The sequence below is a fragment of the Ascaphus truei genome, chromosome 7 (genome assembly GCF_040206685.1).
Source record: "Ascaphus truei isolate aAscTru1 chromosome 7, aAscTru1.hap1, whole genome shotgun sequence".
Classification (NCBI taxonomy): domain Eukaryota; kingdom Metazoa; phylum Chordata; class Amphibia; order Anura; family Ascaphidae; genus Ascaphus; species Ascaphus truei.
This window is the reverse complement of record NC_134489.1, coordinates 68947756-68969740: the sequence shown is the minus strand read 5'-3', so window position 1 is coordinate 68969740 and position 21985 is coordinate 68947756. Positions and strand designations below refer to the sequence as shown.

At 42.6% G+C, this 21985-nt stretch overlaps 1 protein-coding gene across 5 annotated transcripts in view; it reads right to left on the bottom strand.

Annotated features, from left to right (window-relative positions):
- ZNF385B (zinc finger protein 385B) overlaps nt 1-21985 on the bottom strand; it is a 445753-nt gene that overhangs the window by 26602 nt on the left and 397166 nt on the right. For all 5 annotated transcript variants that reach the window (XM_075608925.1, XM_075608923.1, XM_075608926.1 and 2 more), the window contains one exon: nt 18207-18348. In XM_075608925.1, coding sequence (XP_075465040.1) covers nt 18207-18348 — 142 coding nt within the window. The remainder of the gene's footprint in view (nt 1-18206; nt 18349-21985) is intronic.

Here is a 21985-nt window from a genome sequence, read left to right as displayed (position 1 = left end):
CAATATCTGCTATCACTAAAATATCAAATATATGTATTATTGCACCCATTAAATAACAAGAACATGGTATTTAACTGAAGAATTATTGAGGCTCCTTGAATAGAATGATAACGCAGGTGATCCGTTTAGCACACTCAATATTTTCGGAGTTATTTTTTGTGTTAATTAGCGTTACCGGGGGTAGTAACGTCTGCTAAATCTGTAGTTACCCAAATACAGTGACATACTTGGTCATGTGAGAATGAATTCAGTGGAAAGCCACAGCTCACATGATCTTGTCCTATGATCAACAAAGTAGGGTGCAATTATACAGTACCACCGAATGAAGCACATCCACATCATCAGAACGTAGCATGTGTTTGCAAGTTTTCGCTACTGTCACCTAACATATATTAGGATCGCATTTTTATTTTCTCTTTCTCTTTCCATTTCACACAATGGATTCATTTGCAAAATAGGCATGCAGCCAACCGCAGTATTCAAGGAGATGAACATGTTTTCTCCTTACTGAAGGTAAGTGCTGTTTGTACCATGCTGCACATATAAAAACCCCACTGTGCTACATAATTCTGTAAATGAATTGTGTGAACAACTCAAGGTCTCTAATGCTTGTTCAGGATAGTGGAGGTCATAGTCAAGTTTTCTGAAAAGACTCCTGGTTACCTCTGATATGTACTGTAAATATACTGTGGATCTTTATTTTTCACCGATGGATTCCTATCATCAACAACTCACAGCCTAATGCTTTCAGATTGTTTACCTGTTGATGTTAGGAGCATCAATTTCATATTATGTCCTTTACGCCAAAGCATGAATGTCCTTTGCTCGCATCAGAGAGAGATGAAGGATTTATAAAAGTTTTCCTTTCTCTTTGTCACAATTAAATTCCTTAGGTATGCACTGGTATTAAACTACTGTATACTGTTAAAAGGTACACTAGTTTTTTTGAGGTGGGAATCTGGGGGTCTTCAGAGCTGAACCGCATTCATTTTGGCTCCAGGGCCCCGTAGTTTGCAAGATACTTGCTTCCAAAGGTGCCCTGGGTTCCATCCTCTGCAAGGGAGAAAAAAAATGGAGGTTTAAATTTCCCGTGACAGAAGAGGAAGCCACAATGTCACCGCTTCCTCTTGGCTGATGTGCTGAGGAAGATGTAAAATCCAGGAAATAACTGGCAGCAACAGCAGAGGCAAGTATCTCTGGAACCATTGGGTCCACAGAGCTGAAATTAAATGTGGTTCTGTTCCGGGACCCCCTGCTTCATAGTCAACAAATAAATAAAAATGACGCCCTTGGATAGCATAAGAGATCAGTCTCAGATGCAATAAATGAAACAACAATTTTCATACATTTGGTGCTCACACAAGTTGACGCAAGAGTGAATTGCTGCAGTGCTTCAAAGATGACATGGCTTTATCTTGATACATAGAGGACCATATTTACTAAGCAGTGCTTCTCCACGGGACACCTGCCACTGGAAGATACCTTTTGGCTCATTTACATATTGGGCTGCAAGGCATATTCTGGTGCTGGAATAGCACACCTTAACAAAAACATGTCTATAGTAGCTCTATTAGTGGAGAGAATACAACCAAATACTGTACTTGTTTTGTCCACAACCTTAAATAGGAGTAGGCTCACTGGACTGCACAATCAGCAGCCAAAGTGTGATGGTACATGGACATATAGGGTACCACAGACTTATTTTTACACCCAGACCTACTACTACTTTTTTAAATTTAAAAACACAGATTATACTTTCTATTTGTTTTTTAAATGGATCTTTCAATATTTCTTCAATACTGTTCTAAGACCCAGATCCACAGAGAGCTCCGTCATTGAGTCAACGAGACGTTAAGTGCTAAGGGGTATCGTGAAAGCTCCCTAACGCTGCGTTACATGCTGTTTTGAGCCACAACAACCCCTTGCATTACTATAACGGCCGTTAGTGCTAATGATATGCAATAGGAGGGTTCCTCCAACAACACCTAACTGCAGAGCTTCGTTATAGTTAACACAGGCATTTAATGTTACGTTAGTTAGGTCATAGCTAAAAGTAGTGTTATTCCTATCCAGACTGAAATAGGTCCTTTACAGGGTCTGGATACATGTAAGACCACAGTTAGGCATGATTTAATCATCATATTGTTATTTACAGGGTTCTGATTCTATCCTTTTTAACTTTAGTTATACACCTATTCAGGGTCTTGATGGTAGTTAAGCCACCTTTGGGCAAGACAACCTTAACACCATGTTATTTTAAGCTAACGCAAGGCAGTGCTAACTTCGCATAGCACTATGCTAATGAGATTATTCAATAGCATATAGTTAGTTTTGTGGATACCCATTATACTCAGGAGAAATGACATCCGTTACATATTTGCCCTGATTTAATGCAGCTCTGTGGATCTGCCCCTAAGAATATATGCTCCAATGATAAATAATGTAGATTTGTTTAAAAATGAGACACAATACCACTGATTTTAGCAAACACATTCAACCCTTGAGCACAATGAGCGATAGTGCAAAACGGGGCACTAAAGATAATGGGAGTTTCCGTGCAATAGTACAATGATCGGCACTATTTCAATCTAATGAATGACCCCTACAATGTGTAAATTCACAAAAGATGCCAATGTGAAAGCTGGAAGGTGTTGAAAATGTTCTCTTCTAGTTAAAAGCAATATTCATAAAATGTAAAATAGCAGTAGAAAGTCTATTTCCATGAAAATGGAAGGTAATGAAATACATTTCATAATCTGAAGAAAGCTACATAGTCATTTTCCACATGAGTAGCTCATTTTCTGTTCTGAAATTAAAAGGGAGACTGGACACAATAAAAAAAAAACATTACATTTCGTGGATGTAAGACCAGATGAGAAGAGTGAGCTTTGCAGATCATTCTATTGAACACGTACATAATCACAGTGCTTATTCTCCCACCAAACTTAAGAAAAATGGAAATACAGTATTATTTGACATTTATTAAGACGAAGTTAGATATGTGACGCTAATAACTAATTCTAAATAAAAAAGGATTCTGCTTTATCTTCTCAGTTTCTATATAATGGGAAATTAATGGGTGTCACTCAAAGTGCCAACTACCCAAGCAGAAGTGCAGTGCCGTGAGAAACGAGAGTGGAAAACCTATTTGGATTTCGACCGAAAGGAAAACCTTGATAGCACAGAAAAGGAGAAATGCTGCTATTTTACATGTAAATATTCAGATTTTTCATTATATTCAAACAATGAAGAATATTTTATCATAACATGATAGCTCCTGGTAACATTGTTTGTAGCTGTAATGTAAATTAGCTGGAGGTAAAGTATTCTTATTTTGGATAACTGCTTTTTTTGTAGTCTGACTTATATTGTAGGAGATATGCATTTGCACGCATCCTAGATTGAAGTACTAAAAAGAATGGGGGGTGATGTATAAAAGCAAATCTTGTGCAACATTGAGACAAACTGTTATTTTCATCTTGCGTCTCTTTGCATCATTGTATCAAGGTCTTTGGTCCAAGTTTTGCACCATCAGCATCAGCTTGCAATGTGGTGAGTGTCAGAGGGAGGAGTTAGGGAAGAGTTATATGACGCACAGAATTTAATGAGATGCATCAAACTCTGTCTACCTGTCTTTTGTTTATCTTGTTTTTGCGTCAAAAAACATCTGCCAGGCTTAAGGTGGCATAAACGGTTCTGGTTAGTAATTTGTGTCAAATTAAATACTTTTACATTTGACACAACCAGAAAATGAAGCAATGTATTGAAACATTTGTATTCACACTTTTACAGTATGTTGATACATCTCCCCAATGTGTGCAGTAAAATACCGGACCAGGTTCTGGTTTTGAACCAGCACTTGCTTAGCACTGGTTTAATCTATCGATTAAACTCCAACTTCCTTAACACCTTTAGACTGATTGTAAAGGTCTGTACAATTACTTGATTTTTACATGATTATTGGTTTTGTATGTTGTGAAGATTATAACTGTCTATACACAAAAGCATAAAGTCCCTGTGTTTCATATACCCCGTACTGTATATAAAAGATAATGTATGTGATTACCGGAGTCCAGATAGACTGCTTCAATGTCTTGACTTCAATTTTGCAATCCTATTCCTTGTACCCAATGGACCAAAGTAGCATCATATTCATTCCACTTACACAATGAAGCAACGTTTTACATTTCTGTTTGATAAATTGGCCATAATGGACGGAAAAATAAATATCTCAAAGAGACATCTCTATTTTAGCAAACTGACATCTTTTTTACTACTATAGTAAACTCTTGTGTCCTGACCTGGGAGCTCCCCTCCCCGCCAAGTACCCAGAACCCCCACATAGATAACACACAAATAACGACAAGACAGTCTGGAGGTACTAAGGCCGCAGCTTTTTATTTAACCATTAAATAATTGGTAACTGCTACCCCTGCCAGAGCACTCACACAAAAAAGGTTAAAGGTCAAAGGTCCTTGAACTATTGACCCGTGTTGATGGGAGTGGGCTCCCGAAACTCATGTTAAAATGAGCCCCGCCCACTCCCAGACCCACTGGGCTTTACCAAGTACGGTGCCCCTTCTGACAAAGATAAGCACACTTACCCTCAAACTGCCGCCGCGACAGAGGCAACAACCACCAACACACTTTGACACCTTATGGGTAACAAAACGGAGACATCTCTCCTCCATCAAGGAATTTCAGTCCTTATTCTCATATTTTTTTTATTCATAATAAACTTAATTCATAACAACCACATGAACAATATATGCAAAACAGGGACGTGTGGGTGGGAATTGCGAGCAGGGCGCAGACTGACCATGCGCCCTGCGAGCTGCGCTAAAATAACCTCTCTTGTCCCTCCCCCACCGTGTCACCCCCATCATCCGAACGCAGGCGGGGAGAGAGGCCAGGGAGCAAAATGAGTAAAGAGGGGAACTGGCCCTTCGGTCATGGTGCCCTTCATATTGGGCTCAGGGCAGCTTTTTTTGGTACAGAGACCTTGTTCGTCCATGAGCCTTGCAAAAAGGCTTCCTGATTAAAGTATAAAGATAGTGTAAAGTCCGATATCTGTTGATCTGGATTTGGATGTTCTATGATATTCAGAGAAATCAATCAATCCAATAGTGGGTGCTTATTAGAAAGAGTACAGTTATCAGATCACACTTCCAAGGCAAATCAGATAGTTAATGACTAATGTGAAAATGTTTCAGCAGGTAAGTATCGCACGTACATCAAGATAAAATGGTATAGACATAACATGTTACCACATCGCCTGCTCTTCTGCACCAACCCGGTCAATTCTGGGCCACTCTATGAGATGGAAATTCAGCCAACCAGTACAATTTTTTTTAATTGTTGTTTTTTTTCAACTGTTTATAAATAATGATGTTTTTTATTATGTATTAAAATATGTCTCTATCCCCCGTTACCAATGGGGCATAGATTTTAAATGATATGTTTAAATTAATGCAATCAGCTGTATACAAATTGTACTGGTTGGCTGAATTTCTTTCCTCCATCATCCAATCAGCATTAAGTTTAGGGTATATGTAGTGCCCAATGACAAAATTTGGTATTCCATGACGAAGTATTTTACGAAACGCGTAGGAGGTGCGCAGTATTGCGTTGTCCCAGGTTTTATATTGTGGACTTTATCACAGTTACTGCGTTTAGTGTCCCCATACGGACACACGCACCCGCAGCTATTCTACACCGCCGGAATGTCCGAGACTCGATGGAGTCGCAGTGACGTCATCAAAAGGTCTACCCGGAAGTCTGACACGAGGATCTCAATAGACCAGCACCGGTGCGGTTACATCTTTGGATCCAACTAGATGTTAAAGACCGGATCGAGAGACCATTGCCAATAGCCTGGGAGACAAGGACTCCATCTCATAGAGTGGCCCAGAACTGACCGGGTTGGTGCAGAAGAGCGGGTGATGTGGTAACATGTCCCTAACATGTTATGTCTATACCATTTTATCTTGATGTGCGTGCGATACTTACCTGCTGAAACATTTTCACATTATATTTAAATATTACACAATGAGGTTTTGCGCTTTTTTTTCTTTTGTTTCTTCTACTAGTGCTATGGTTTGTGGAGCCATCCGATGAAATCTTCAGCAGCAGTCCTCAAGTTTAACCCACCGAGAAACAGGTTTAATTATACTTGTTTTTCACATGTTATTACCAACAAAATCACATAAGTAGATAAGTTTTTTATGTATACACTTTGAATCACATTGTTAATTTCACTATAACTATCTAGAGCGCGTTTCACATTCACTTTTATTTCACTAGTTAATGACTAAATTCACCTATTTCTCCTGACCCAGGTAATATTGTCAAAAATGCATGGTAGGTCGATAAAACTGTCTCTTGATAATGTCAAACAAACAATCCTAAAACACCTTTTAAAATGAAAGAGTAAAAGAACACCTTATTATACGTAATAAAATATATCTTGGGACAACCACAAGGAACAAGTGATTTCCATATTATTTAATTATTGGTATTCAGAGAAAAACTAGGCTCATTAATTATAACAGCAATTTGACATCCAGCAATACTGGCAGGTCACTAATAGAATACAAATACTTATTAGAAAATGCCACTGCAAGCAAATTTGGTGTATATAAAGTGCGAGTGTATATTTTACAAAAGAGGAGAAACAGAAGAAATGACAGGAGTCACAACACGACAGTACATAATTTGCCTTTTCTTGTTCAGAAGCAAACTGTTTCCAATTATGTTTAATGGATTTGGAATTGTCGAAAAGTCTGTTCATAAAAACAAATGATTTACCTTGAAAAATCACTGTTATGAATGTCATCAGGTCCAAGCCCGAACATGACGTTAGGATGTCGAGTTAACCTCACAGCCCCTTAACCACCCAATTCCTAACCAATAAGACACAGACTCCAAAGTTGGGGTAAAATACCTCCAGCTTTTATTAAACACACCCCAAATACCGGCAGCACCAGATTTCACCTAAACATATTTAATCCACCTCCATTATTATGACAACCAAAACCCATCAGCAACTAACCTACACACTAACCTAGCAAGAAATATATATATATTGTGACATAGTCCAAAGATGTTAGGCAGCTTTCTGCCCCATTTTAGTTCAGAAAGTGCAGGAATAGTTAAAAATGATCCTTTCCACAGCTTCCCATTAACTCAGACAGCTGGATGGAAAATCCAGACCACAGATTACAATGGCTCTAGTTCTCCCTCACCTGCTCTTCTAATCACATGCGCAGGTATTTAGAGCAGAGAGGTTTTGCATTCCACTCTCTCTCCTTAGAGCCTGGAGGCTGGGGGTATCGCTGCTCCCCGGAATCCAGTTCGGGGTGGACGGCCCCTCCAAGTATCACAGTACCAGAGGATTTGCCTGGACACTTGGGACCGAGTTCCCACCACGAACAGATAAGACAAAACAAATGTTTATTGCTGTTGCTAAAAGACTGTGCTGTATCTAGTGACCCTAAATAAGAGAGCATTGTATTAAGCTGGAGAACCAGGTTAGTTGGCCAGCAGGTGTTAGAGAGACTGGTTCTGATGTGTAGTTAGATCCCTGAAAGGGATAGGATTTTGTTTATATGATTTTGGTTTTATTTCTTAAAAATAACAGTGTGGGAAATACTGTAACACTGAAATGAGTGAACTGCTGAATGAAAGTATCTGAGTACCTCTAATCTACACTTGTTAAAGCTGCAGTACCTTACTTGGATGAAAATAAAGCAGGCAGAAGCCTGAGTTAAGCAGCATAATACTTTGCATGATCCTGTTTTTGTATAAATAACCCTAGAAGACTGTGTCGGGAAGAACCCAGACAGACGTCAGCGCTACAAAAGAGGGGCGTTTGTCACAATATATATATATATATATATATATATATATCCCTTGTGAGCACATTCACATTTCTTAGACAGGTGTGCAACCCTGCCTTTCACCATTATCACCTAGCATACAGTGCTCCCACTGCAGCAAGGGATTCTGGGAAATGACATGAAAATGAGCACACGTGTCACCTTTTGCCTGAAATCTGTAACGAACGTGCTCGCCACACACCAGGACCGGACCGCGGGGCTGAGGTGGGGATGAGAATACACTGACCTTAGACCACGAAGCTGGTTCTGGATTGCGCAGTTCGTAGTCAATCGTAGCCGGTTCAGGGTTGGAGAAGGCAGGGTAATCCATGGACAAGCCGGAGTCAGAGTTGGAGACGTCAGAGTGGTCGATATCCAGGCTGGGGTTAGGCAACTGGTAGGCGGGTGAGAAGCACTTCAGCGTAGCAGCTGAAGCACGGGAATGGCCTCTGCGCGAGGAGCGGGAGTGGCCCATGATTAATGTCTCTGCAAGGGATGAATGCAGCAGCTCTCAGGAACAAAGCAAGACTAGCACTGGGGATCCAGTGCTTCAGTACAGGAACCCAGAAGCAGACCTCTGCTTGGGGTGAATGCAGCAGGTCTCAGGAAAAAGGCAAGACTAGCACTGGGGATCCAGCTCTACAGTATAGGAACCAGACCTCTGCCTGGGGTGAATGCAGCAGGTCCCAAGAACAAGGCTAAGGCAGGAGTGTTTGTGGCAAACACAGTTACATCCAAGTGTATCTTGGTTTATGCTCAGCAATGAAAGAAAGGGAGAGCCCAGTATAAGAAGGGCAGATAGCCAATCCCAAGACAGGGGTGTGTGGGAATTCCTCCAATGCCAGAGCAGAGAGACAGAGCTGCAGTAATTGCAAGCAGAGGTGATGGAGCTTACAAATCAAAGGGGAGGGCTGTCTGAGAGCTCACCAACTCTGCAGGAGTGAGCTCCAGCCAAACCCAGGAACGGATTCCTTACAAAATCCATTTTTACATGGAACCCTTATAAGCTAATGCTTCCTGTTAACATAACATGGGAATCAGATGCAAAGCCTGAGAAACCACTCACAGACATATTTCAACCATAATGGGTCTCATCAGTGTGAGGTTGGTTGTACTGGCTTTGCAATTTTCAAGGCTGTAGGAAATCCTTTTTCACCCAACATAACTTAAAATGTGTATGTATATATATATATATATATATATATATATATATCAATGAAAAAATAGTTTGCACTCACAGTTTCTCAAATGAAGGCAGATGCTCGTCCCATATAGAAACATGTACAGGGTAACCAGGGAAATCCAGGTAACAAAGAGACAGCACACCGCAATATGATGAAGTAAAATAAAGTGTATTAACAACACAGGGCAGCCAACGTTTCGGTCCTCAGAGTGGGACCTTCCTCAGGGCTGTGCAACCAGTGACTAATCCAGACCCCTTAATATACCCCCACCAGTGACTAAAAACACACCAGCACCAAATGCAAACAATCAATAAAAACTGCAAAAATTAACTACAACTGTGTGAGCACCGCCTACTCAGGCCAACAGACCAATGAAAGGCAGATGCAGAAACTGACAGTTAGACAGTCCAATCCGAGTAGCACTGCATGTAGGCATCATGTGTATCCAAATGTCAATAGTGTGCCGCCAGGTCCATGGCAACGCACAATGCAGGGATCCGACGGCGTCCTTAGCAACCTCTCAGCGGTTGCCGTGTATGCCATATGGGAGCACGTCTAAACCAAGCGCCACACAGGCGCTGATGCCCGGCTGTTCCATGATACTGCAGAAGACCCGATCGCGGTCATGGCAACCGCAGGGATGCTTGCGCAACTGCGCATGCGCGAGCGGACACGGCATCCTAGTGGCCAAACCACAAAGCTGGTAAGGCAAGGATGCCGCCCGGCAAGTGAAACACTGTAACCCTTTAGACTACTAGCAGGACAGAACATACAGAGGAGCTGAATGAGAGAGAGACAACGATGTCCAACACTGGAGGTTAACCCCCCAAAAATGGCCCAAAAATGGCCCAAAAATGGCCCGAGTGTGATACAAAAGCAACCTATAGTATAAATAGGTTAGCAATACATTATGGGGTTACCATATAAATTGGACATCGCAGTCACACACACAAATAGACATAAGAATACCTTAGAAGTGCAATAAGTGACAAACAGTGAAGGAAAAATGGGAAAAAACACAAGGGGGTATGGAAGAAAAAGCAGAGCAGGGAAAATAAAACAATTACAGAAAACAACCCAGCTTGAGACCTTCAGCTAAACCGAGGGATGCCATAGTTCTTAACTCATAAATTAATCTGGCCTCTTGCTGCAACGGGATTTTGTTCCTGTCACCTCCTCGATGCAGGGGAGGCACATGAAAAATAGGCATACAGCGCATAGTTGCCAAGGGGTGCTTAAGAAGCTTAAAATGTCTGGCCACAGGAAGGCACGCAAACTCAGTGTTGTCAGGACTTAATAAAGCTTTTCGTATAGTAGAGCGATGTATTGCAAGGCGTTCTTTGAGCATCCTGGACGTTTTCCCAATATAATGGAGGCCACAGGGACATCTAATCATATAAACGACAAAACGTGTCTCGCAGTTCATGAAATGTCTAATCTTAATTTGTGCCCCACTATGCGGATGCGAAAAACTGGTACCGGTTTGTAAAAAGCCAAAATTCGTACAACCATGACACCGCTAAACTCCTGGTTTTCTGCAGAGCCAGCACTTAGTACTGGCATATTTGGTGACTGGATCAGATTGCGTCAATATATCGCCCAAATTGCGCCCACGTTTGTAGCATAGCAAAGGGGGATCCTTGCAGATGTTGCCAATTCTATTGTCACTTGACAAAATGTGCCAGTTTTTGCAAATATTGCGCTTGATAAACCCAGAGGCTGTCGAGAAAGTGCTGACAAAGTGACAGCGATCCTGTATAGGGTTCTTGACTTGTGGTTGCAGGAGTCTCTCTCTATCCATCCGCCTCACTTTAATAAGTGCATCCTGTATATCACTGGATTTATAACCCCTTTCGCGGAAACGGAGCGCCATATCCAAAAGTGCTGCCTCTACTTCATCCGGGTTGCTGGTAATCCTTTTGACCCGAAGTAGTTGGGAAAAGGGGAGTCCTTGCTTAAGTGGCACGTGATGATGACTGGTTGCGTATAGTAATGTGTTCTTGTCCGTATCCTTTTGAAAGAGCCGAGTTGCCAGGCCATTGGTTGTCTTAGTATCCAGGAAGGTAATTTCCCTAGAGCTGAATTGCGCTGCAAAACGAATAGTTGAGGGAATATTGTTCAAATATTGGATAAAATCCAGGAGAGCAGACTCAGAGCCATCCCACAGAATGAAGATATCATCAATATAGCGCAAGTACTTCTTCACAGAAAGTGCATTGGGGGCATCGTGCAAGATGTGAGTGTGCTCATAGATGTCCATGTATAGATTAGCGTAAGACGGAGCCATGTTGGACCCCCTATAAGTAACATCAAGTACTCAACAGGTGGACCGGAGTGCAGTGTATAGGCGTTGAATTTAGCCTGTTTGGCATCCAAACCTTCCTTGTGAGGGATGTTGGTGTATAAGCTGCCAACGTCCAGGGTTACTAGGATGCAGTCAGTAGTCTCCATTTGGATATCATTAATCTGCAGAATGAAGTCCGTGGTGTCCTTTACATAGGTACTCATGCCCAGAACCATAGGCTGGAGATAAAATTCCACGAATTGGGAAAGAGGATGGCATAGGGACCCTCTGGCTGAGATGATGGGCCTGCCAGGCGGTGCAGTCAGAGATTTGTGTATTTTGGGCAAAGGATACAGGATTGGTGTCCTCGGAAAATCCTGTATAAGAAACGTGCCCGTCTCTTCGGAAATCCAGCTGTTAGTGATCCCCATCGGTATAACCGAATCAATCTCCTTCTTGTATTCCGCCGTTGGGTCCCCAGATAAGCGTCTGTAATGAGTCGCACTCGCCAATTGTTGTTTTATCTCTTGCGTGTAGTAGGCATATTTAAGGCTCACAATCCCGCCTCCTTTGTCCGCGGCTCGGATGATGATATCTATGTTGTTCTTCAATGCGTCAATGGCCAGTTTCTCATCCCGTGTTATATTATGATAACTGATTTGATGTTTTTTAATGCGGCTGCTAGTCTCTTTGTCCAGAACATTCATGAATGCTGCAATACTGGAATTGCCCGTTTGCGGGTCAAATTTGCGCCTGGTTCTGAAGGTCTTGGCATCAGACCGAACGTCAGGCTGGCCTAACTTGATGAAAAAGTCCTTAAGTCTGAGCTGGCGATTGAACCTGTACATGTCCACCTTCCAATTGAAGCAGTTTTGAGAATTTGTGGGAACAAAGCTCAACCCTTTATGTAAAACACTAAGTTGAGCAGGGTAAGTGAGAGGTCCGTGAGATTGTAGATTATCGTGCCGTCCGATATCCCCTCGAGCCTCTTTAATGTGATACTACTGGCAGTTTCTTATTTTATGGTGCATTATTCTTGCAATATGAAAGCGGTGCATGCTATTTCTATAGTACATGTAAGTGCATTCCCATGAACAGCTGATATAGATACTGAATGAATACGTCATAGACTACATTTATTATTAGTGGCTCAGTGGGTAAAGACCCTGACTCCGTTAAAAATTACACCAAGTTTGAAGCATGGGAGCCTGGTTCCAATACCGGTGTCAGCCTTGTGTGACCTTGGGCAAGTTACTTTATCTCCCTGTGCCTCAGGCATCACATAGATTGTAAGCTCATCTGGGCAGGGACTCTGTAAAAATCTTATGGATAGTGCTGCATACCGTGCACTTTACTGTAATTGTGACGCGCATTTGAGTCCCATTGGGAGAAAAGCACTACTATATCAAATAAAGTTTTTATTTATTATTATTAATAGAATAAATGTCAGCACTATAAGCAAGGAAGGGAATTTTTCCCCTGGCAATTAAAGATAAAAAGAAAATAGATGTTGAACCAAGGCTTTCCTCCACAACAAATAATATAGGGAGGCACGAGGACATAGCAAAGATGTGATTTTCCTCTTGGCAAAGGCAAGCTGTAATATATAATAACAGTGTGTGAAATACAAAGGTACTGCATGTTGACATGACTGGTTGTACTGTCGCATACTTGTGAAACTGTTCAGCTATTTTCTCTTCTTTATTTAGTGCAGAAACACCATGTGCAGACTGTGCTTCTGTGGATAGATTTAGTTCAGATGATTGCGCGCTTTCAGTTTCCAAGGGAATAGCTACATTTGAGCATACATTTAACTGTCATGCTTCCAAGCCAAGTGGGACACCTAGTGAGTAATGAATGATTACTCTAGTTTTACCAAAGGACGGGTAGACAATGTATTTTGTTGATTTGCTTCACTTGCAAAGAAAATACCATGTCTACTATCCTTTCAGAGGATTTATTACTTCTATTAACAAAATAAACACCCTGGTTCTTTGTCATAAAGATATCTTTTAGCAAAACAAATCAGGGAGAAATACAGGGGATAGTCTGAAAACCTTAAGATCATTTATAGGAAAAAATACCATTGGTTGTTGGTCTTGATCATTATAATTTTCTAGAACAAACACACATTTAGGATGATTACAGATAAGGAGACTATGGGGAATACTGTATGTATTAATAGTGGCAGTTGAAGCATGGCTATGAAAATGGTGCAAATTGCACTATTTTTACTCTGTCACTGTATTAAGGAGCGTTGTGTTAGTTTTGCTACTATTGCATTAGTTAGCAATTTGGAGCAGTCAGAATAGGAGCAATAGTATAATGATATGATCAAAGTCTGCATTAATACAACGGAGCAGGGTTGCGTCAATGCAATCCTCCAGGTCGGAGATGGCGCTAACTATTTTTGATCCGCACCAGATATAAGAAACTCACGTGTAGCAGGGTAGTCCTCCACACCTCTGGGGGGAGCTTATGCAGCTCCTCAGACTCCTGTGCGGCGGTGCGGTGGCCATGTTGGGATTGGCAAGGACTGGAGAGAGAGGATATCCTCTGGAGGGACAGGATATCCTCTGGAACTGCAAGGCAAGGTCAGAGCTGCCTGAGCCCGCGAAGGGGAAGGTACTGTCCTAGGAGCCAGTCAGGCTGCCTAGGGCAAGGATAGCGGTACACCGTAGGCCCCAGTTAGTCCTTAACCACTGTAGAGGAGTATTGTAGGGATGGCCATAAGTCAGGGACTTGCCTGTTAGACCGATCGCCAGCGTAGCAGGATGGATTGTAGGGGAGGATTCCCCAGGCCTGGAGGGACGACCGCGCGGCTGCTAGAAGTAAGGAGAGAAGGGAAATTGTTAGGGAGGCCCTCCATCGTGGGATCATGGATGCGGCTCCTCTCCTGAGAGGGATTCCCTGGTTGTACAAGAGTAAGGTACCACATGCACCACCAATACACAAAGGAGGGTAGCGCTGCCCTCACACATACATTTGGGATTGCCTTGGCGGACATATTGCTTGCTTAGTTGCCCAAGGGACAGGGTGCAACTAGGACCATTAGGGGTATAGTTGCTCCCTGGGATAGAAGGAAGGGGTTGTGTATTCTTATTGCCTGTTTTATTCTGCTGCTGTACTGTTATTGTGCATGGGTATCTTGTGGGACCCAGCTGGTAAAGAGTTATTGTTTATACTGTTGTGTGCGTGGTTATTAACGGTATATATATATATATATATATATATATATATATGTTCCTGTGAGGAGCCATCTTGTCTGTGGCAGGATCCTCACAGGTGTAGGTGCTGCACCTTGCAACCTAAGCTCCCTATGAGCGGAGGCTTTGGCCTTCTGTAATGTAGTCCAGGTGGTGGGGAGCGCAAATATGTGAATAAAAAAAATGAAAACACAAATAGTACAGTATGTCTTTCAAATCAATAGAATTCTGTGTAACCTATAAATTGTGTACACAAAATCTATCTGTTCTTTAAAGCATATTCATTCAGTGGCAACAGCATGTCCGGTACAGTACATCTAGGTGTGTGGTAACCTTATGTATAAAAAATAGAAGCCCCAATATCGTAGACTGATGTAAAATGCATCAGATGATATAATAAATAATGTTTACACTCACATGGTAGATATCCAAATTGTGAAAATTTGTTAAAATCTTGGCTCGTATGAATCTTCTACTTACAAGAAGTAAGTGAAGAGTCAGCGTTTAGCAGGATAATGGAGAATCAGCATTGATCAGGAAAGCAGGATTGGATACGTTCTTGTTCATAATTGTGGTCATGTAAAAAATATCAAGGGAAGACAGATCGAGGAGGTTTCAAACCGAAAGACCAGACTCTCACCCCGCCGCAAAAGATACCTTTATGTGTCTACACTTGATGTACATATTGTGAGTACATTTCTTATGTTTTTTACTTTATAAACCTGTGCCAATTGGTCCACACTATGGTCTTCCCTTGATATTTTTTACATGACCACAACTATGAACAAGAACGTATCCAATCCTGCTTTCCTGATCAATGCTGATTCTCCATTATCCTGCTAAACGCTGACTCTTCACTTACTTCTTGTAAGTAGAAGATTCATACGAGCCAAGATTTTAATAAGACATCATTGTGTGAATTTATTACACTATTATTGTGTTTCTCTTTTTTTGGGGTGTTCCTGAATATCGCTCCCTTCACAATTTGGATATCTACTACTGCTTATGAGGGAATTCGTACAAACTTCCCTGTGAAGGTTGAGAAGAATTTTTGGAACATCTTACATATTTTTGTGTGTATTCACTATACTGTGTCTTAGCGCCTTCTAAATCACTTGGGTTAACCTACACTCACATGGTGTCAGAATATATCAGGCACATAAGCAGTGATCAGAGTAAGAGTAGGCGCCGTCCGGGACCCTCAGCATCACCCCATGCTCGCGTCTGCGCTCTCTGCGTCTCTCCACTCTCCGGTCTCACTAATGAATCCAGCAGTGAGATAGTTAATTGCAGCCACTCAATTAACTAGTCTCCACCTGGACTAATGAGAGCTCTGTAAAAAGCCTCATGTGAGACATAGTTGAGGTATTCCTTAGCTCATATTTGGGCTGACAAAGGAAAGCAGAGAAGCCTGCACACAGACACTGTCTTGAGCACAAAGGTGTGCTGAGATCAAGACATCCAGATCCCCAGAGACCTATATTTCCTGGACACAGAGCACCCAGGAACCTGCCAGAGACTGACATGGAGGGTCATCTGCTTAAGGTACCTCCTGAGACTTTGGGGTGATAGGCTGGTAATGGGAATATCCCACCAGTCCTGCAGATAGGTCTGGGGAAGTAAGGTAGCCCTTACAAAGGGATAGGGGTTTGTTATTGTGTTGTTTATGTATGTTTTGCCTGGATAAAGGAACAGGCTCAATAAAGCCAAGATATAATTTCACCCTAATCGGTCTCTATTATATGAACCTCTGCACACATCTCTTACACCGCGATAGACACACATCGAGCTAAACAGTTGCTGCGGGGATCATGACCATAACATCCAAAAGCCCTTTTGCTTAAATGCTCTCTCTCTACGGAGAACCCCACTAGCTTTGACGAATTAATGGAATGAGTGCAAGATTAGGACGTTACCTTGCGTTTCCACACTTCCAAGAAAAATCGGGATCCCAAGTGCCGATAGGACACGGCCAGCCCATCCAAGGGAGCCATAGCAATGAGAGATCCCAGTGAAGGTAAGACTCAGGAGTCTCCCCTGCAAGCCCCTCGGACTCCTTCTGACTTTTGCTACTCACCCTAAGAATCAGTTGACTGGTGGCAGAAAGAGTGCGACACCTTCTACCCCCACAAAGGAACCTAGAACCGACCTCTCAAGTCGAATCGGTCCAACGTCACTGGTCCGGGTACTGATCTAAAGGATTTACGCTTCTGCCCTATTGGACACCGGTTCTCAGGTAACAAGGCTCATTCTGAGGAGGTTGTGGGCATCTGGCAGCCGGGCTTGGCCTGGGCCAAGGTGAGCGGGCCGGGTGTTGGAGGAGCAGGACGGGTGGGCGAGGGTGGCTCATGCCCAGGCCACATGGTTCTGGGTGCAGAAGACAGGAATATCTGGACATTGAGGGACTGCGGATCAGGTAAGATCCCAGGCGAGATTGCTGCTTTAGAAATTGTGAAGCGGGGGCATCCAGACACTGGTTAAGGGGTTCAGGAAACTAGTCATTCATTCTTTTGCAAGTACAGCCGGTGCTCGCTAATCCGACAGAATACATCCGTCGGATTGCGGATCCATGTTCATCCACGGCGGTGAGTGTAGGATAGCGGTCCCGATGTCGGATAATGCACCCAGCGGATTGCATTACGCGGCATCGGATAAGGCATTTGACAGAAAGCGAACCGTCGGATACCGAGGACCACCAGTATAACCCCGTCAATGATAGTTGAACCTCCATTGCACTTCCGATCTCTCCATTAAGAATGTACCATTCATATTATAGCATTTCGGATAACAATGATTTCTTATATATTTCTCCAAATGTTCAATGTGCTGTCTGGATTTATACTGTAATGTTGATTCATAATACCGGACCAGGCAACAGCACAATACTGGGGAATTAAAGGATATCCCACAGTATTTCTCACCTGCTGGGTATTCACACCGGGGTAGACCTAGTATTCAAAATGATGATTTGGAATTTAAACTACATCACGTGTGATGGCTTCCTATTTTCATATTTGACAAAGATTTGTGGAGAAAATATATTTAGAATATGATATTTTTAACATTTCTTTGAAATCTCTATTTAAGCTCATTGCATACATATTGAATTGGGTGAATGTACAGGAAGTAACAGTTTTTGCTGTGAGTTATTCTTTAACATGAATTAATATAATGGAGAAATATATAGGGCTGACACATTTTCCATGGAGATATCGATAAGCTATTTATTTATATTTGTACCTTAAAATCTAGCTATGGTGTTTCTGTGCAGATATACAGTAGATAATCTTTATATTGTTATGTGTATTTAAGAAAATCTACCAATAGGTAGATCTACCCAGATCTGGCAGTGAAGGAGTTAATATGAATCTAATACATACTGTATGTTTACAGCAAAATTTGCTTATCAATAGACTTCCTCCAGGGAAACAACGGGATCAGTTTGAGGTATGCGGATTTGTTTGCAAATCGACAGTATAATGAGTTATCAATATTTTTTCTGCCTTTTGATTGTATTGTGTCAACATATCACCCCAGGACACATTTTCCCAGCATTCGTGGACATTTATGAATATTCACCCATATCAAGAAATAACAGATTCACTTTGAAGCAAAGCAAATAATGTAAAGAACAACAAAAAAAAGTTGTATTGACCTGATTTGTGGTTGGCTGTTGAGCTTGTAATAGCCTTTGCGCTGTCCTTGGGAGACCCAGTTTTTTGCTTATTTTTCGTTGCCTCTAGTGCTTTGAGCTTCTTGGCGTGTTTACTGCCTTTGTAGTGTGCCTCGGCTTGGCTCTACAAAGGAGAACAAATCAGGCTTATTTTGGTACTTTTACACAACACAATGGGATGAAGACGTGGAAGAGACTAACACTGGCAATAACAGACACCACAACATTCAATCTGTACAAAGTCCGTCAAATATCTAATTTGTTTTTTTCCCCCCTGTACATGGCATATATTTTCGTTTTCTGATTAAACACAGATTTGTAAATTTATTCTTACTGTTATAAATAATTCTAAAATAATCAGCTAAAATATATTTGAAATAATCTTCACATCATTTACTTATTGTATTTATTATTAGTAGTATTATTATTATTAATAATATTGTTAGCTCCTTGGAGAACAGCTCTCATTACCTATTGTACCAGTGTTTTGTAATGTTGTACTTTTATTGTTATGATCTTTCTGCCCCATTAAACTGCTCTTTGGAGTGTTACAAATCAATGATAGCAATAATAATACGTATTATTATTGTAGCGATGAATGCTGTCATCTCTTTTGTACGCGACAAAAAAACCCTCTTCTATCAACTAATGGATTTGCTTGTAATTAGAGACACATTACCAAGGAAATAACACCTATTGCCAGGCACATTTATATTTAAAATAAACAAATGTATACAGTATATAATAACTGGTTAAAAAGGAAGTAATACAATTAAAGATTTTATCAAACCTCTTTACATTTAAGGTAACATTATGTTTGAGTTCCTTACCCATAAAATGTTTTCATGCGTATGACTAATTTCTTAACTGCAGTGCTACAGCTGTTTATACAGATGTAGAAAGATTTAACATCTTCGCTGCTGCGGCCACTCGCAGTCGCAGCACCGAAGAATTAACGCTGCAGACGGTCACATTGAGGAGCATGGACCTCCTCAGCATGATCGGAGCAGACACTGTCCCCAGCGCCATAGACTATTGCTTTTAGTCTGTGCGCTAGGGACAGTTAGTCTCACGTCTTTATTATAGAACCGATATCCAAATAACAATATGGAAGCCCATGCAGCTATTCTATGGAATGGGACGTTTGGCTGTGACCAAAACGACTCCGGGACACTTTGCTGCGGGACATTTCGCCACAGTGTCCGCTCCTGTGCCCGACCGCCCGTTGTCTGCCGTGCACCCGACCCAACAAGCCAAGCCAGGTCTGCCGTTTCGACAACTGCATGTCCCGACCGCCCGCTCCGACAACTGCATGTCCCGACCGCCCGCTCCGACAACTGCATGTCCCGACCGCCCGCTCTGACAACTGCATGTCCCGACCGCCCGCTCAGACAACTGCATGTCCCGACCGCCCGCTCCGACAACTGCATGTCCCGACCGCCCGCTCCGACAACTGCATGTCCCGACCGCCCGCTCAGACAACTGCATGTCCCGACCGCCCGCTCCGACAACTGCATGTCCCGACCGCCCGCTCCGACAACTGCATGTCCCGACCGCCAGCTCCGACAACTGCATGTCCCGACCGCCCGCTCCGACAACTGCATGTCCCGACCGCCCGCTCAGACAACTGCATGTCCCGACCGCCCGCTCCGACAACTGCATGTCCCGACCGCCCGCTCCGACAACTGCATGTCCCGACCGCCCGCTCCGACAACTGCATGTCCCGACCGCCCGCTCCGACAACTGCATGTCCCGACCGCCCGCTCAGACAACTGCATGTTTAAATGTCCCGCGTTGGTTCGCTACACTGCCTAGACAGGCTGCGCCGACGCACCTGTGGGACATATAATGATGGCGTGTCGGAGCGGCCTGTCTAGGCAGTGTAGCGGTCCGACGCAGGACATTTAAACATGCAGTTGTCAGAGACGGTGATCGGACGCGGCAGACCTGGCTTTTTGAGTCAGTTGCGTGGCGGATGGTGGTTGTGGGGGAGCGGACATCAAGGCAAAATGTCCTTGCGACGGATCGCAGCCAGCATTTTGGTTGCGGCCAAACGTCCAAGACCTGCTATTCTACATGTAGCTACAGACCTCCAGTGCCTTTACATCCTCCAACACAGCCATCCAGACTTCTGATTTCTCCTGTTGGTTGTTACTTAAGTAATAATCCCCAAAGAACAGGGCATTACTGGCCAATAATGCCTTGGCTGCAAAGCCGCGGGACTTTAACCCAGCCAGGACATTATTGGCCAGGAACAAAACACTCTGCAAACACACACACACACACCAACAAAACAGACTGCTTACCCCTTCTACATCCACAAAACATGCAACCACCAGCTCCCCCTCTACACCCACTGCAGCCCCCATGTAAACCCACACACTGCTGACACACACACACACACACACACAAAACACTCTGCACCCCTCCACCACCCACAAAACACACACTGAAGACACACACACTGCAGCCCCCACTCTACACCCACAAAACACACACAGCAGACATACACCAACAAAACAGACTCTGCTGCCCCCTCTACACCCACAAAACACACACCAACAGAAGACACACACACACCAATAAAACACTCTGCTAGCCCCCTTTACACCCACAAAACACACAAAAGACACACAAACCTTTCCCCTCACTCTCCTGTGCGGAGCGCTCTGTAGGCAGGGTGGGGGAGGAATCAGTGCCTGGCTGGTTCCTCCTGTCCAATCACTTCCCATGTCTGAGAGCTGATCTCACTCTTTGTGAATGAGAACTGAAAGCTAATTGGCTGAAAAACTTGTGAGGGTGCCAAAAAATCCGGGCCATTACTGATTGATAATGCATGGAATTTTAACCAATCAGAGAGCAGGGATTTCAATAATGCCCAGAATTTACCATCTTTTCCTATCAATTGGATTAGAGACCAGTGGAGAGGGGCACTGTACAAAAACACTGACGAAGTACAGATTGTACGGGTCTGTTAGGTTAGGTTATATTTCCTGTCACAGGAATTCACTTGGCATCATTATGCAACACATTTACAGATATAATCAGACTAACTTTCCCTGCTGCTGGGTTTACTGGGTTAAGATGACCGCTGCCATCCCTGACCACGGCGAAAGCTTTCTGCTAAATAAAATGTAGCCTGTGATTCAACCTTCCCCGAAACCACAAAAACAAGTTTTGTTCCTGCTGCTCTGGGAAGGCAGGCCGGGCTACATCTGTATTTTCATGTGGGTAAGGTAAACCGTTTATCACAATTGCATTTGGGTAAAGGTTTTACATGAACTTTTGTGACTTCCGTGCAAAACGCCTTCATTGTTCCAGACTGCGGTGCACATCTTATGCCTCTGGCACTGCATGGTTAAAGTATCTTTCCATTATATCAAAATTACAAGTATGCACTGGGGCACTTTGCAATGCACCAAATGAATGATATTCCGCAGTGGGAGATTTCTGTGTTGGATTAAATCAAAAGAATATTACTGTAACTGGCATTATTATGTCTTTTTGAATTACAACTGCACTCTGATATAAAGGTGCCTAGGTTGAAAGATACATATTAACTTTGCACAGTTAATATTGTAAATCTAGCAAGAAAAACATTTAGGGGAAGCATGTATTTTGAGATGTTACAAATAGATCGCGATAAATACTGCATCAGACCATTATTCAATACACATAAAAATACACAAAAATAGATTTGTACAGTATGTAAGCCTCCAATCCTCTTTACTCTGAATTTTTAAAGGTCTTCATGAAAGAGA